We start from the raw sequence: 16,226 nt of genomic DNA on the forward strand, positions 1-16,226 counted from the left end.
TGTAATGGAAACGTGCTGAAGTAGTATCCTGTGCTTCATGGGTTTTGTGGAGGGGGCAGGTCTTTTATAAATATATCACTTAGTTTTGCTTCTCTTTCTGAACTGCAAACTAATAGTCTTGAGGTGCTTTTTTAGGTGAAGGCCTATGGCCCAGGCCTGGAGAGGACTGGCTGCATAGTGAACAATCCTGCTGAGTTCACAGTTGAAACCAAGGACGCTGGGAAAGCACCTCTGAAGATGTATGCACAGGTAAGAAGCCAAAGGCAGCTGTGTGAAACTTCAACAAAAGGGCTTTAATACTGTTGAGAAAGTGCCTTAAGTATTTCTACTCGCTTACACACCACTTAACTCTGGGCATGTGTAATTCACTCAGAGTTCCATGCTTTGATCTGTGTAATGTAGTCAGGCAACAACCTAACTCAAGACAAGGTGACTTCTCTGTGGTGTATGAAAAACATGGCTTTGCTTCCTTACTTTAGAGTCTCCTCAGCAAAGCAAGGTGTAATTTCCTGGAGTTGTCATTTGAAAGCACTGAAGTGTCTCTGAGCCTGTGAATTTCATATGTGTTGTCGGATGGTGTAATGAATGAGTGAGTGTTAGATGAGAAAGACTTACAGGAGTGTAAATTGCATGTTTCTTCAGTGTTTCTGAGCTGCAGTTCTGGGGGAAAAAAACCTGACATATTTTGGAACAGTCTTAGGCTGTTCAAACTGTGCAAATATTTTTGAAGTACCTGAACCTTCTGCTTGTATTACTGCTTTTTAGGATGGAGAAGGAAACCCTATTGATATCCAGATAAAGAGCAAACCTGATGGTGTGTTTGCCTGCTCATATGTGCCAGTTAAACCAATCAAACATACAATTTCTGTTGTCTGGGGAGGAGCCAATGTGCCCAACAGCCCATTTAGGGTAAGTTCAGAGATGGATAGTACTTAGTTCTAGCCAAGTAAGACGTTTGTGCTCACAACCAATTGCTCATACAACTAGGATGATAAAACCCTTCTGTGAACTTCAAGGAGGTGTGCCCTTCTGCTCTGTTTTTAGATATCTATCCCCGTGAATAAATCTTTATTTTCACAAGCTTATATGGTGGAGGTCTCCTGTCAGCCCAGCTGCAGCCTGGGGGATTTGGGGCAATTCACTTCGTCCTGTTTTCCTGTAGCCTCTGTCCAAGCAATGCTCTGACTCGGCTGTGATCTCGAGCATGACACAGATATGTGATTCTGACCCTTGTGAATCTGTGTAGGTCCTTATAGGTCAAGGGAGTCATCCTCAGAAAGTGAAAGTGTTCGGACCTGGTGTGGAGAGAACTGGCCTGAAAGCAAATGAGCCAACTCATTTCACTGTGGACTGCACGGATGCAGGAGAAGGTAAAGGCAGGCTGGGCTTTTGCTGTGATATCAGACCCACAGGTACCACACACAGAAGGGAGGGGATTATATAATGTTTTATCTGGTTTTCCTTGTTTATTGGAAAAACCTTGGGAAGCAGAACATTGCAGTGAATTGTGATCTGATCTATTGCATCAGTTAACATGGTGACTTGAACAACTCCTGGGAATGGGAATGATCTGGCCGTTTGGCTGGCAGTGCCTGGGCTGTCTGGTAGTAAAACCTCCGTTTGCTTTTCCTAGGTGATGTCAGTGTTGGAATTAAGTGTGATGCTCGTGTGGTCAGTGATGAGGAAGAGGACATAGATTTCGACATCATCCACAATGCTAATGATACATTCACAGTGAAATACGCCCCGCCTGCCGCAGGGCGCTACACCATTAAAGTGCTTTTTGCAGGAGAGGTTTGTAATCTTCATTTTGCAACCTGATGTTTCCAGAGTCTGTTTATCTGCTCTTTGATCACCAAGCACGTGCCAGTTCACAGCTGGCTGCGGCAGTTCACAGCTGGCCCTTCCATGTCAGCTCATATGCACTTTGTCTGGTCACTGTTTCTTCAACAGTGTAAAAAACCTAAAACTTCTTTTGTAATACTTGGATGTACACAAATGAGAGGGGTTGGCTGGGGACATTGAAGTTCAAGTGTCTGACGTGTTGGACTGGCAATACTGAGTGTAGTCTCAGTGATGGGACAAAGCTGCTTTCTAAAGGATAAAAAACCTAAGTGACTCTCCAAGGAAAATGGGGGGGAAAGTTTTCCTTAAAAATAAAAAAGGGCCAGAATAAACCCACGACAGGCCCCTACAAACTATCCAGCTGTTAACTTTGCGCTAGACTTTGAATGATACCACTCAGTAAGCAGAGCGTTTGAGTGAGGCAAAATTCTACTCAAAATGGTACTGGAAATGGAGCAAAATTATCTTAAAATTACTATCTGTCTAGTTTTGGCTACTGAAGAGTGACCTGTTTATGTTTAGAGCTGTGTTTCTGTTGCAGGAAATTCCTGCCAGCCCATTTAGAGTTAAAGTGGACCCCTCGCACGATGCCAGCAAAGTGAAAGCTGAAGGACCTGGGCTGAACAAAACTGGTGAGAGTTGGGTTGATGTTGTGTGGTCAGCACTGGACTGTGAGGGGCTGTCACAGGGTAGCCATTGCCTGGCTGAGCATTGCTGGGATGCAGCAATGCAGTCCTGGATACAGCAGGGTGGGGTGCCAGGCAATTGGAAATGACACCTTTCCCTTGGTACTTTGCTTGACTGGGCTTTATTGGTACTGAGCTTCTAGAGAAGAGTTTCTGTGTGCGAGCTCTGCATAAATTAGAATTAACGTTTTTCTTCAGGTGTGGAAAATGGCAAGCCAACTCATTTCACTGTGTTCACCAAGGGAGCTGGAAAAGCACCACTGGATGTGCAGTTCAGCAGCCCAGCGCCGGGAGAGGCGGTGGTGGATCTGGATGTCATTGACAACTATGACTATTCCCACACTGTTAGGTACACTCCCATACAGCAGGTAGGTCTGATTCATGTAGCAGTACAAGAGTGAAGAGCTCATGTTGCTAATAGTGCAGTGACCGCCCTTCATGGTACCTGTGCACAGAGGAACAAGCAAGAAAGGCTTGCCAGGGTGTCCTGTTCCCCAGGATCCCTAAAGCCTGCAGTACAATTAGGACTGGAAAGCAATAACACAGTTTTCTGGTGTAGCTATTGATAGATTATCACTGTTTTCTTTTCTGGGGAAAAGAGAGTGATTGAAGCATTAGCATACAGCTCACATCATCATTCCATACATTATCAGTTGAAGAGGAAAGATGGCAAACCTTTCCAGACTCTGAAACAGAACTGGCTGCTACCCCAGCTGCTCTGGGCTGCTGTGGTCCTGCAGAGCTGAGGTTGTGGTGTGCTGCCTCTCAGCAAGCTGCTGATGTCAAAGGAACTGAAGGGCAAACCAGAGCAGGGATAAAAAGAAGAGAGTTTGGGTCATGCTGTGCCAGTTCCCAGTAGGAAAGTGAACAAGTTGTTGCTGAAGAGGGAAGCTGGGCTGCAGATTAAATGCATCCAAAGTATGTGTCTGCATATAAGGCTTGCCTTTAAGTTGGAAAAAATTGAGTCTGACTCGTTTGGTTCAGAGGCTGATGATTCCTTAGCAACATCATTAAAGAGCTGAAAGTGGAAGCTACTAATAACTGGAAGTATTTTTCCTCATGCTGTGCTTGTGTGTTTGTAAAGGGCCACTAAACTCCAGAATGCGCGAATCTCATATAATTCTGAAGACGTGGATGCTGTGGTGCTGAGATCAAAGTGTTCTGCTGCTCTTGTTCTGCTGAACAGCCAAATGAACTACTCATCTGCAGCAGCTTTCTTGAATGGAGCTATGTAAAAGGGGACTGATAAGGAGGACTGCAGTATTATTTAGCTGATAATGCTGATTAGCATTCTTGGAAGCACCATAGAACTAGCGTTTGTTTTTGGATAAAGCAGTTGCACGAGCTCAGGAGGTGGCTGGTGTGCCTGTTTGGAGAGGCCTTGGCCTGTTGGGTCAGGGCTGGTATGCAGAAGGGAACAGTCATCTGTACTTCATGCATGTGTTTGTGAGTAGTACCAGATTGCTATGTTTCACCTGAAAAGCAGTGTTGAAACAAGCCAGGATGCCTAAACCAGGTTTCCCACTTGGTCTTCCATCTGGAGAAGTGCCTTGGGTCATGGAGGAGCTGTGGACTTACAGGAGATACTTGGAGATTACAGTGGCAGGAAAGCAATGGTTAAACAAAGAAGATGAAAATAGAATGCTCAGTAATTAGAGTAGCCTTGTTGTCCCTCCGGGCTGTGAGCACATAGGTCATTCCTGACCCTGTCTTTCTCAGGTTCCTAAGCAGTAACTTACGAACGAGACTCTGGAGTCTTCAGAATAGGGGAAGGATGGACTAGGTTGTTAAATTCCTGAGGGGCTGTGTCACTGCAGAGGAGCCTTGGTTAAATGCTGTTTATTCGGCCTTATCTATCTCGCGGTGTTGCTACAGCTACCCGGGTGCATGTTTTCTAAAAACAACCAAGAATAATCATGGAAGCTATTCACTAGCTTGCATGAAACATCCATAATTATTTCACTTGGGAGCCGAACCAGCCAAGAATGAAAAGTAAGCAAACAGTGAATATAGCTAAAATATGGACTGCGGTAGGAGAGAATAAAAGGAGCACACATTGTGGGCTGGAGCTTGCCATGGCTGTGCAGTGTTCCAGCCAAAATACACAAGAGCATTAATCTTTCTGACTTGTAGAGCTTAAACCCCCGGTATTTCAGATGCTGTAATAATACAGCCTCTTTGCAGTCTTGGCTTTGGCCAGGCCTCTCCATGCAGTGGAAGGGGATACCTGGTCTGGAGCACTGGGACATTCATTCAGCTGTTGGGTCTGAGCACTGGGAGGGTGGGAGCCAGCCTGAGCTGGAGCCTTTACCAGGCTGCTTGAATATAATCTAATATAATGTTGGAAAGATCTGTCTCTTTCTCTCTTCCTGTATTAGATAAAAACCGTTTAATACTTTGAAGGGCTGCAGTGGGTTAGAGCTTTAGTGTCCATAAACCAATAAGTTTGGCTGTGGCTGGCTAAAATGGATTAGGTGAAGTGGTTATGTACTGTTTGGGTGTTAGTGTGTCTGTATGAAGTGAGGAACTGAGCTAACTTAGAAATTCTCCAACTAGGGTCCAATGAAGGTTTCGGTAACTTACGGCGGTGATCCCATCCCTAAAAGCCCTTTCACTGTGGGCGTTGCTGCTCCGCTAGACCTAAGCAAAGTTAAAGTCAATGGACTCGAAAACAGTAAGTACCCGTGGGCTGGAAAGCCCCATAGCCTGCCTCTGAAGTGTCTCCTGAATCTGGGTGATTGCCATCATGTGCTGCTGCAACAGGAGTGGGCAAAACAATCTTCTTTTAAACTTGCTACAGTTGGGAATCAACCAGCTCCAACTTTATAGCTTGGCCACTCTGACTTAGCTGGTTCTCTTGAGGACTGAATTTCATTTGAGACTTTTATTTTTTTTTCCCCCAAAGATTACATAGCAATGTGGACATGTGTTGTGGTTTGGTCCTTTGTGGTGAACAGAGCTGGACTCTTCACCCAGCTGGGCACCCACTGATGAAATCTGTTTTCTTCAGGGCTAGATGGCTGTTTGTTCAAATGTATGAAACTGGTACAATGCACAGTGTCATTTATAGTGTCTTTTTGTTTTCCAAAAGTGGAAGAACTTAAGGCTATGAAACATTGTTGCTTTCCTGAAATGAGCCCTGATACTGTCAGACCATGTCTTACACACACTTGTTACGCCCTGTAACTTTGTAGCTCCAGTTAACCAAAGCATTTGTTTGTTTTTTTGTTTGGCTTTGGGAGGTTTTTATGACTGCAGGGGGATGCAGACTGCCCAGGGCTCTGCCAGGGCCTCCTCCCTCAGTGGTATGTGCATGGGAGATTTCTTGGACCACTGTCTGATGTTAAGTAAGTAATGTAATATGGGTTTTGTCTTTTTCAGGAGTGGAAGTAGGGAAGGATCAGGAATTTGTAATTGATACCAAAGGAGCTGGTGGGCAAGGTAAACTGGATGTTAATATTTCCAGTCCTATGAGAAAAGCTGTGCCATGTCTGGTGGAACCGGTTCTGGGTAAGGAGTGCAGCACTGCAAAATACATCCCACGGGAAGAAGGACTGTATGTGGTGGATGTGAGTTATGATGGCAACCCAATCCCAGGGAGCCCCTATACTGTGGAGGCCACGCTACCTCCAGACCCCTCCAAGGTAAGTGAATGATTCAGGGCTGTGACAACAACTGATAGATGAAAACTGAATTGTGGGCTATTGTGTGAGACTTGGCTTGGTTTTGCCCAAACCAGACCCAGGAACATCCTTACTCAGAGTGCTCAGTCAGTCCTTTTGCAGCCTCCATGACTCATTAAAGTCATTCCTGTAAGACTGTATTTGAATAAGAACATTGAACTAATCAAGAATACTGCAAGCATCCTGCATAGTGTGGTAAAGAAAAGTATTGCTCCTAATTTGATAGAAGTTGGCCTGATGAGAATCTCTACTTTATTAAGATGCTTTTTTCTAAGGACATATATTTCAAGAAAAAAATGTGTACAGCCATCAAATATTTTTACATTTCCACCTTTTATATCCCATGGCTATATAAAAACAATTATGGTGAGAGTATAAATATCCTTGCCTAGAAACCCCTTTGGAGGAGAGGTACCAACTTTACAGTAAAACTGGGATGAGTGGCAAAGGAAACATTGCTTTCTGTATATTTTTAAGAGCTTGTTAATCGAGTCCCACATACAAACAACTCTAACAAGGCAATCTTCTGGCAATTATATGGAAAAGGCAGTTTAGCTCAACTGCATATTCTCTTCTAGGTAAAAGCTCATGGTCCAGGTCTTCGAGGGGGCCTCGTTGGAAAACCAGCCCAATTTACAATAGATACCAAAGGGGCAGGAACTGGAGGTTTGGGTTTGACAGTAGAAGGCCCATGTGAAGCTAAAATTGAATGCTCAGACAACGGTGATGGAACCTGCTCTGTCTCCTACCTGCCCATGAAGCCTGGAGAGTACTTTGTAAACATCCTCTTTGAAGAAGTTCACATTCCTGGCTCACCCTTTAAGGCAGACATAGAAATGCCATTTGATGTCTCTAAAGTCATTGCCACAGGCCCGGGTCTGGAGCGTGGTAAAGTAGGTGAGGCAGGGCTGCTGAATGTCGACTGCACGGAAGCAGGTCCCGGGGACCTGCGGGTGGACATGGTGTCAGATACTGGTTCCAAAGCCGAGGTCCAGATCGATGATAACAAGGACGGGACCTACGTTGTTACGTACGTGCCACTCTCGGCCGGCATGTACACAATCAAGATGAGATACGGAGGAGAGCAAGTGCCGAAATTCCCAGCCCGGGTCAAAGTGGAGCCAGCAGTGGACACAAGCAGAGTTAAAGTGTTTGGGCCAGGAGTGGAAGGAAAAGGTGAGAATAACTGTTGTTGTCAGAGTTTGTAGGACTTGCAGTTGTTTATGAGTGTTTTGGGCCCTGAAAGCTGTAAAAGCCTTGCATATTTCCATGGTGACCCTGGGAAGGACTGGGGAGTCTCATTATGTTCCCAAACAAGTTGTTTATCGTGCTGCTTCACCAAATGTTTGGTCGTTGGAAATATATGCAGTTCATGAAGTGACTCTTGAAAACATTTCCTGCAGATGTCTTCCGAGAAGCTACAACTGAGTTCACTGTGGATGCTCGACCTCTAACGAAGGCCGGTGGTGACCACATCAGGACACAGATCACGAGCCCGTCCGGCTCCCCCACAGACTGTCTCATCCAAGACAATGCTGATGGAACATATTCAGTAGAGTACACGCCGTTTGAAAAGGGTAACCTCTGGGTTTGGGTTGTTTTTGTTGTGTTTTTTTTTTTTTTTACTTGAAAGGGGAAAACCAAGAGCAAGCGGCTCTTCTGCCACTTTCATTTGGCAAACTGCTGAGGTCTACCAGTAACTTGTTGGCATCTTAGCAAGAGTTTAACCAGTAGAGGAGCTAATTCTACAGGAAGCAACTCTATTTTAACTTGAAAAACTGACTTTTATGGTAACTTGGCTTCAGAAGGACAGAGTGTAGATAGTGTCTCTAGTTATGAAACACTAGCAAAGTCTTGTGAAATGCAGAAGGAAACTCTTACTCATATACCGACATCTAGGTCTGTAGCATCTTGTAGAAGTAATGTTAAGTGATGAGTGTATTTAGGGAATTCAGAACATGTTTTCCTCCTCTTAACAGGTCCGCACACAGTCAGCATAACGTATGATGATGTACCTGTGCCAAACAGCCCCTTCAGAGTGAATGTGACAGAGGGCTGCCATCCATCACGTGTGAAGGCACAAGGACCTGGACTCACAGAGGCTTTCACAAATCAGCCAAACCCCTTTTCAGTTGTCACCAGGTGACTGAACCTGTTTGATCTTCAAGGAATGTCTGAGGGAGGGAGAAGTGCAGTGATGTGTGCAATGCAGGATGCTAAACTCAGTACAAATATTTATAAAGAGGCCAAGCTGTGTCCATCTGGTAACTGTGTATGCTACCTCATCATCTGCTGAGCACTCTGCTCTGCAGACGTTAGACATTAGGGGTCGATAGTTGTTGAGGATAAAATTCTAGGAAAATGTGAGTGAGGCAGTCTGAACAGCTTTCCATGCCAGTGCATACTGAAGGCTGGACATCAGAAGTCAGGTTACTGCATTTCCAAAAAGGATGAAAATGCAGCCAGAGCATGTGAAAGCAGTAAAGCTGCTGTTTGAAGCAGTTAATTCTAACAGTGTGTGTTTCTGTCTTGCAGAGGGGCAGGAATTGGTGGCCTTGGAATAACTGTTGAGGGACCTTCAGAATCTAAAATTAGCTGTAAAGATAACAAAGATGGGAGCTGCAGTGCCGAGTATATTCCTTATGTTCCAGGAGATTATGATGTTAACATCACGTATGGGGGAGAGCATATTCCTGGTAAGAGCTCTTGCTCAGTGGCTGTCAGAAGAGGGAAGAAGCCAAGCTGAGGGCTCAATGCATTGGCTGCATATCCCTTATACTGTGGGATGTTGATGTGATTTTGTCTTTCTGCTTTTCCTGGGAATTCAGGCATAAAAAGCAGTGGCATTTGCTCGAGTGGGTACAGATGAGTGGGACAGGGAAGGGGACACTAACCCTTGACAAATAACTGGTTTTATGCACAAGTGGTGTATAAGACTTCAGGTCATGAAAATAACCCTTTGGTATTTGGATGTCTTCAAGATCCTGTTCTGCAATAAGAGGGTCAGCCTGTCATGGGGATTATATTAAACTCTATGTTTACCTGTGCATGCATTTGGACCGGATGTTTCCTGTTGGTCCCATTCTCTTTGTTGACGTACTGAACTTGGTAAAATATGAAGGAAACAAGTGCCTGCATGATGCTTCATTTGCACTTCTGGTTTCTTTCATGTTTATTTTTTTTTCCTGAGGTGCGAGGAGTAGAAGGTTCACAACTGAATTGTTGAATAAACAGTGAAAATGTAGAAGCACCATCCTCATGCTTCTGGCTTTTGCAGAAGCAAAGGAGCAATGTGGAGGCTGTGGGGTTGTCACTCATGCCTGTGGCTGAATGATAGTAATAAAAAAGCCCAGGGAAAAGTAGGGGAAAAAGACCTTTTTCAATTTGTTCTCTGTAACTTTTAACTCTGGTGTTTAACACTTGCTGTGTCGACTTCCAGGCAGTCCTTTCAAGGTTCCTGTGAAGGATGTTGTGGATCCCAGCAAGGTGAAGATAGCAGGACCAGGTCTGGGAACAGCTGTTCGAGCTAAAATCCCACAGTCCTTCACTGTAGATGCCAGCAAGGCAGGAGTAGCACCCCTCGAGGTGGTGGTGACAGGACCCAGAGGTAAGAACCGAAGTACTCCATCTGGCTGTGGCCCCTTCTCTGTGTTTGGGTTGGTAACATGGCCCTGCTTGCAAAGATGGTAATGCCACTTGAATGAACATTTCTCTCTGTTCCTGTTCATCTGTGAACAGGATAGCTGACCCTTGTGTCATGCTTTGAAAGGAGAGCTGTGTCCTAGGTAGTGCTGCTGTGGACAGTGCCTTTGATAGCTTTAGCTTAATCTTCAGAATGGGAGAAGTGATGTGAGTAACCGTCACTGGTGAACATTCATGGCTTAGTTTTAGACATAAAAAAGTAAATCCAAAGTCTAATATGCAGTGCCTTGGGAAACCTGTGTAACTGGGTTGCAGAAGTCTCTGAATCATGGTGGAACTGCTCAGTGGTGCCCAGAGAGCAACATGGCCCTCGAGTGACAGCGTTAGTGATGTTTGCATTAACCTAGAAAGTTGTGTCTCAGTGGCACAGTATCTTGGCAGCGAATACCTGTTGGCTGCAAGTCTCACCTTGTTAGGAGGCAAGAGCTGCTTCCCCATTGGAGTGTCAGGTCCCTTTGTGCAGGTGCCCCTCAGGTAACACTCATTTAATTCTAGCGGATGAGACGAATTCCGAGGGATGGCGTTCCCCATTGAAAGCAATTTCGGATTTCTTTAAAGGTGGTCCAAAGGGTGACACTGAGACAGGTTTGAACTCTCACTAGCTACTGGCAATTTTGGCTCTCGGAAATCCAATTGGCAACTGCAAGAATCATCTGGAGGAGGGAGTGGGAACCAACGGTGTTGCTTTTAGGCTTTGCATGGCAACTATATAGGTTTCTTTTATGCTTGCTTTACTGCTAATCCTTCCTATGTTTTAAAGCCAACTTGTAATTGTAGACTGCTTTGTGTGTTGATCTGAACTGATATGTCACATAATCTGTTGTAGATTTAGCTTAATGCAAATTGAAATAATTGATCCTGCTTTCTTAGGACTCTGGCAGCTTGCAGGGCGGTCCTGCCTAGGCAGCAAGCCTGCCTTTCCAAACTTCTGATTGTGAAAGACTGGGTTGGTGAATGCTACACACCAACTGGCTTTAGGGCTCAATTCTGTGCAGTGAATCCCAGTAACAGTGTGTAATCTTATAAATGACAGTTCAGACAATTATAACTATTACTCATTTTCTGTCTTGAAAGATCTTCCATGCGCTGTTAGCAATTGCTCTTGACTTGGACTGTACAGAAAGACAGAGATTTCTCCGGTTTTTCATGCTAGCTTTTGTTTAGAGAGAGAAGATGGGAGCCCAGAGAGTGGTGGATAACAAATCTATTACAAGTCAATGGCTTTGAATGCAAAATTAGGGAAACTGATCACTGATCTATGCCTGTTGCCTTCCTTCAAAAAAATAAAAGAATTTAAATTTAGCTTTTTGCAAACTGTAAATAAGCAGTGCATCTTGGAGCTTTGTGCAGTAAATGGCTGGTGAGGAACTGGGTTTTGACAGTGCAACTGAGAAAATCATATGGTTTTTTCTTTTAGGAGTTGTGGGGCCTGTTAATGTGGTAGACAATGGAGATGGCACCCACACGGTGGTGTACACCCCTATGCAGGAGGGACCCTACCTGATCTCTGTCAAATATGCTGATGAAGATATTCCTCGAAGGTAAGGTGGTGAGATAAGCTTTGGTGAACTGAAGATTTAATGATTCAGTTGTGCTCTCCCAGCACATGAGCACCATTTAAGGACTAGCTGTGCTCCTTTCTACTTAACCAGTGCAGCTCCTTGCACGACTTCTGGGTTCAGTGGTGGTTTGAGCCTGCTGCATCTACAGCAGATGCCGTTGGGGAGGCGTATTTGTACCTCAGTGTGTGCTGCAGCAGCTGCCAGCCATTGACTGGGGAGGAGGGGGCAATAATGGGTTTCTCTTTAAGTCCCTTCAAGGTGAAGGTGCTTCCTACATATGATGCCAGTAAGGTGACGGCGAGTGGACCAGGTCTCAGTTCCTATGGCATTCTAGCCAGCCTGCCTGTGGAGTTCGCTGTGGATGCTAAGGATGCTGGGCAGGGACTTCTGGCTGTACAGATCACTGTAAGTAACTACAAAACCATGCAGGACTGGAAACGTGTTGTTCCAGGTGGGCAGGAGTCTCTCCCATCAGAACTGTCCACAGCTTTACCCCGACATACCCAGTGTCCTGGAGACTGGGCTGCTGGCTGGACCCTAAGGTCTGGTACAAGAAAGTCTTGCACCCTGTTTGTGAAGCTCTTGAGACTGCTTTTATGAAACTTCTGTCTTAAAATCATTAGCCATGCTGTATTTGGCTCTTGTTTAACCTTACACTCTGCAAATGCCCAAAATGAGATAAACAGTTTCTTGTAAGATTATGAAAATACTGGCATTTGAAATGGAGACAGCCTTCTAGCAGTGCAGTTCAGCAAGGCCATGAGATAACATCCATGCTGAGCATGACATTATGATAAATTAAAACACAAGTCTCCCTCAAGGTTGCCAGAAGTCATAAGCTGCTTAAGGAGATACTGCAGGAATGTTTTTATTTGGCTTTGTTATTGCTCTTCCTGAAGTTTCTGGTGCCTGGACTCTGTGGCCTCACAAAAAGGTCTCTGGTTAGTGGACCATAAAGCACATAGCTCAGCTCTGGCATGCCTAGGTCATGGCATGACTGGTTGTACTTGCCCTCCTGCATTCTTGCTCCTTTGCTGTCTCAATGTCTGTTCAGATGCAGCAAAGCAGTTGCCATTATTCTGGCATGCATGCGTGGCCTTAAAGGATCCAAAATGCTTATCAGAGCTCCCAGCCTGGCTGTGGCTTTGAAAATCAAGTTCCACAAGCCCTGCATGGTGGAAATGCATAGGTGATCCTCCTGGCAACATTTGTTTGCTTCTTGTTCTGAGCTGTTGAATGTCAAACGTTTCACAAGCCTTCCTGAAAGAAGTAAGCTCTTCTGCGCTGTACCTAAATCTCAAGTCCTTTACAGGCTTATACTGTACCCCAGGCAGTGTTAAGTCATAAAATACAAAATGGAGTCAACATGTGGTTCCCCGTAAGCAGGCTTGGAAGACTTTCTAAAATGCTTTGTGCTTTGCAACTGGTAAGAAATGGTAGTTGAAGTGACTGCATAGACCTACTTTTAACTGTAGACTTTGCAGTGTGCCAGCAGCTGGATGCCTCATGCAGGAGACAGCAGACTCCAGTAATGCTTCCCCCTGCCCTCAGACCTTTCAGGGAGCAGCTGCCCAAGGCTACCCAGTGCTTACTCAGGATGGAGCTGCACAGTCTGGCTCCCCATCTCTGCCTCAGGGACCTGGGAAGCATTCTTCATTTCCAGCAGTGATATAACAGTGAAGCCTGAAACTTCTTACAGTTATCTTATAAACGTTCTTGTATCAAACAAAGGGTAGTTGATGGTAGCACCAATTGTTTTATAGTGGTCTGATACCTTTCTACTCCCAGTAATCTGTTGCTGGTACTAGTCTTTGAGTAAAATATATTTAAACCTCAAAAAGCTGCAGTTCTGTATCTGTTTAAGACTATAGAAATATATATTTGTTGCCCTACTAGAGGAATTCAAAACTAACTTCATAGTGCGTAAATCTTCTGGTGTGCATTCCTCAGGACCAAGAGGGCAAACCCAAGAGAGTGGACATTCATGACAACAAGGATGGCACTTACACAGTCACCTATGTCCCCGACAAAACGGGCCGCTACACGATTGGTGTTAAGTATGGTGGAGATGATATCCCATCCTCTCCCTATCGGATCCGGGCATCTCCATCTGGGGATGCCAGCAAGTGTTTGGCCACAGGTGAGTGTTTGGCCCCTCTCTGTTGCAGTTGTTTGTGCTGGGTGTAAAGGTGCCTTTTGAGCATGGTACAGTTGATGTAATGGGTGTAGAAGACATGCTAGAGACTTCTGTAATCTGGCTGCTCTTACAAGAAAGGGTTTTCCTAAAGACAAAGAAGTGTCCGCCCTGCGGGTGAGCAGGAATCTCTTGCAGCCTTTAGCAAAATCTGTCCAACTGCCTGGGCTGTCATAAACAGCCAGATGCAACCAAAGTCTGATGCTTATTTTGGCATAGATAAATCCTGCTGAGAACTGCAGTGAGGTTGATTTAAAAATAACACATCTGTGTGTGTGTCCACTGCATCATGCTCCTTTCACTGTGAATGTTGCAAGAAGCTTTTCATTCCAAGCAAGAACAAAATTAATTCTGAGGATGTAAGTAGCGTGTGCTTATATGTTAGCAAATCCTGTTCAGGCTGGGTATGATTAGTGGAGGTTTCTGCTGCTTTTCTGTCTGTTCAAGGTTAGCCAGGGTCTGAACAGGCTTTTGGGAAGGGTGAGTGCCAGGGGAGAACCTGAAGATAAGACATTGCTATGACTCGAAAAATCGTTGCCTCAAAAATCAATGCCTTGGTGTAGGGGGAGGACTCCAAATTTGTTGCTGCAGGAGCACCCTTATGGCTTTGTCCCTCACTTGTTCTCAGGGTGGATGTTCATCGCATGGCTTTGGGCTGGTCACTGCAGCACGGTACCACCTCCCAGGAGGTTGTGGCAGGGAGCAGAAGTGGCAGGAACTAGTTACAAGAATGCCACTGATTTTAGAATAAAGAAATAAACTAGGCAAGGCCAAATTTAACAGGGAAACTTAATCTGTTGTAGTTCTGTGAGAGAGTCAAAGCATTGTGCTGGACCTGGCCATTGTGCAGTTGGAGTGCACCTGATGCCTTTCCAGGAGCTGGCTGCTAGTAGTCTTAAACAGAAATACATTCCTGACACAATGGGGGAAAAAAGAGAGGGATTCCCTTTACTTCACAAAAAAGATGCCTTAATGGGTGAATCTGATACTCTTCTAAGTAATTCAAGTCACTACCTATTCAAAGTAACTGAGCTGGAGATTACTGTCGGATGCCAGCTAAAATTTTCCCTTTCCAAGAAGTGCTTCTGATTCTGTGCTGTAAAGCTGAAATACAATCGCTGTAGGTAGGAGTAGATGCTGGAATAGTGCCAAGGTATTAAACCAGCAGGTTCATTGCCACTTGAAAAGGAGCTGTTTACCTGGTAACAAGTGCCGGTCAGAAGCAGGAATGTTCAATACGTACTGCAAATAAGACATAATAGTTCTCATTTAAACACAGTGTTCTTCAAGCTGGATCTGATAGCTACAATTTGGGCATTGTTGCATGATTTTCTTTTTTTTGGATGTGTGGCAGAACAGTGGAAAATCGTTTGTGGTTAATGGTGGAGGAAACATGGCCATGGCTGCTACTGTGTCCTTTTATAGCTGCTTATACAGGGAGGTTTATGTTAAAGCAGTGCAGCTGAGTTGCTGGCTGGGCAGAATAAAATGCCTTTGGCTCTGCATAAAGGAGTATGATGATAAGAGTATGGGTTAAGGCATTGCTTTCTTCAAACTTAGCTTTTTTCCCCTCTGTTCTCATCCAGCCTCTCTGATTGCAGAGGAGGAGGAAAGCTAGTAGCCAGCTCTTGCATGCCGCTGTGCTGACCAATTTTATGAATGTCCCTTGTCATACATCTGCTCCCAAAACCACATCTGTAGGTCCTTGGGACCAGCATCTTGGTGCCGTGCTCCCCAGGCGCCTTGCAGGGAGCCTTCCTGGGAAAACTGTCCTCTGAATGCTTTCTGAAATGAAAATTGCCTTGTAGGTCCTGGAATTGCACCCACTGTGAAGACTGGTGAGGAGGTTGGTTTTGTGGTAGACGCCAAATCAGCAGGGAAGGGAAAAGTGACGTGCACCGTCCTCACGCCAGATGGGACAGAAGCTGAAGCAGATGTTGTTGAAAATGAGGACGGGACTTACGATATCTTCTACACTGCCGCCAAACCAGGAACCTATGTGATTTATGTCCGCTTTGGTGGGGTGGACATTCCCAACAGTCCTTTCACCGTCATGGTAAGCCAGCTCTGCTCCAAAAGTACCTCCCACTCGGATTCCTGCTGCCATGTTTTATTTAGTGATAGGTTTAACTCTGTGTGTAAATGTTTGCTCAGACATTTATTAGGCTAGCAGGAACTAATGAATCCTTGTTACTTGCAGAGCTTATTTTGAGCAGGCAATACGGTTAAGTGAAGCGGGATAGAAGCCATCAGAGGATGAAGACTTGGCTTCTCTGGAGAAATTTGTTTTTCATTTCCTGACCATGTAGTTCTTTTTCTAAATGATGTAAGGGTGGTTGTAATCAGCTTCTACAACTAATTACTTTAGCCATTGTAAGATACAAAGCTCTGCTTTCTCTGTCTCTTGCTCTTTATTAAGTTGACCCCAAAATAAGGAATGGTCTGCTGACAGATCCCAGGGAAGTAGACTGTTAGCTCACACTTTAAAATTATTTGCAAGTGCTAGTTAAACTGTTATAGCCAAATTCCTCCTCTTTCTAATTATTTTCCTTCC

The 16,226-nt window shown here is 44.9% G+C and overlaps 1 protein-coding gene across 3 annotated transcripts in view; it reads left to right on the forward strand.

Moving 5' to 3' along the window:
• Window positions 1-16,226, forward strand: part of FLNB (filamin B) — a 72,258-nt gene that overhangs the window by 37,403 nt on the left and 18,629 nt on the right. For all 3 annotated transcript variants that reach the window (XM_027728803.2, XM_027728813.2, XM_027728821.2), the window contains exons 13-29: window positions 136-249; window positions 766-909; window positions 1,247-1,370; window positions 1,634-1,794; window positions 2,387-2,477; window positions 2,730-2,899; window positions 5,088-5,205; window positions 5,913-6,175; window positions 6,793-7,390; window positions 7,618-7,791; window positions 8,194-8,356; window positions 8,750-8,910; window positions 9,654-9,821; window positions 11,334-11,457; window positions 11,727-11,883; window positions 13,429-13,618; window positions 15,481-15,728. In XM_027728803.2, the coding sequence (XP_027584604.1) occupies window positions 136-249; window positions 766-909; window positions 1,247-1,370; window positions 1,634-1,794; window positions 2,387-2,477; window positions 2,730-2,899; window positions 5,088-5,205; window positions 5,913-6,175; window positions 6,793-7,390; window positions 7,618-7,791; window positions 8,194-8,356; window positions 8,750-8,910; window positions 9,654-9,821; window positions 11,334-11,457; window positions 11,727-11,883; window positions 13,429-13,618; window positions 15,481-15,728 (3,168 nt within the window). The remainder of the gene's footprint in view (window positions 1-135; window positions 250-765; window positions 910-1,246; window positions 1,371-1,633; window positions 1,795-2,386; window positions 2,478-2,729; window positions 2,900-5,087; window positions 5,206-5,912; window positions 6,176-6,792; window positions 7,391-7,617; window positions 7,792-8,193; window positions 8,357-8,749; window positions 8,911-9,653; window positions 9,822-11,333; window positions 11,458-11,726; window positions 11,884-13,428; window positions 13,619-15,480; window positions 15,729-16,226) is intronic.

Source organism: Pipra filicauda, unplaced genomic scaffold, assembly GCF_003945595.2.
Source record: "Pipra filicauda isolate LSUMZ 115617 unplaced genomic scaffold, ASM394559v2 scaffold165_size2600900_pilon, whole genome shotgun sequence".
Lineage (NCBI taxonomy): Eukaryota > Metazoa > Chordata > Aves > Passeriformes > Pipridae > Pipra > Pipra filicauda.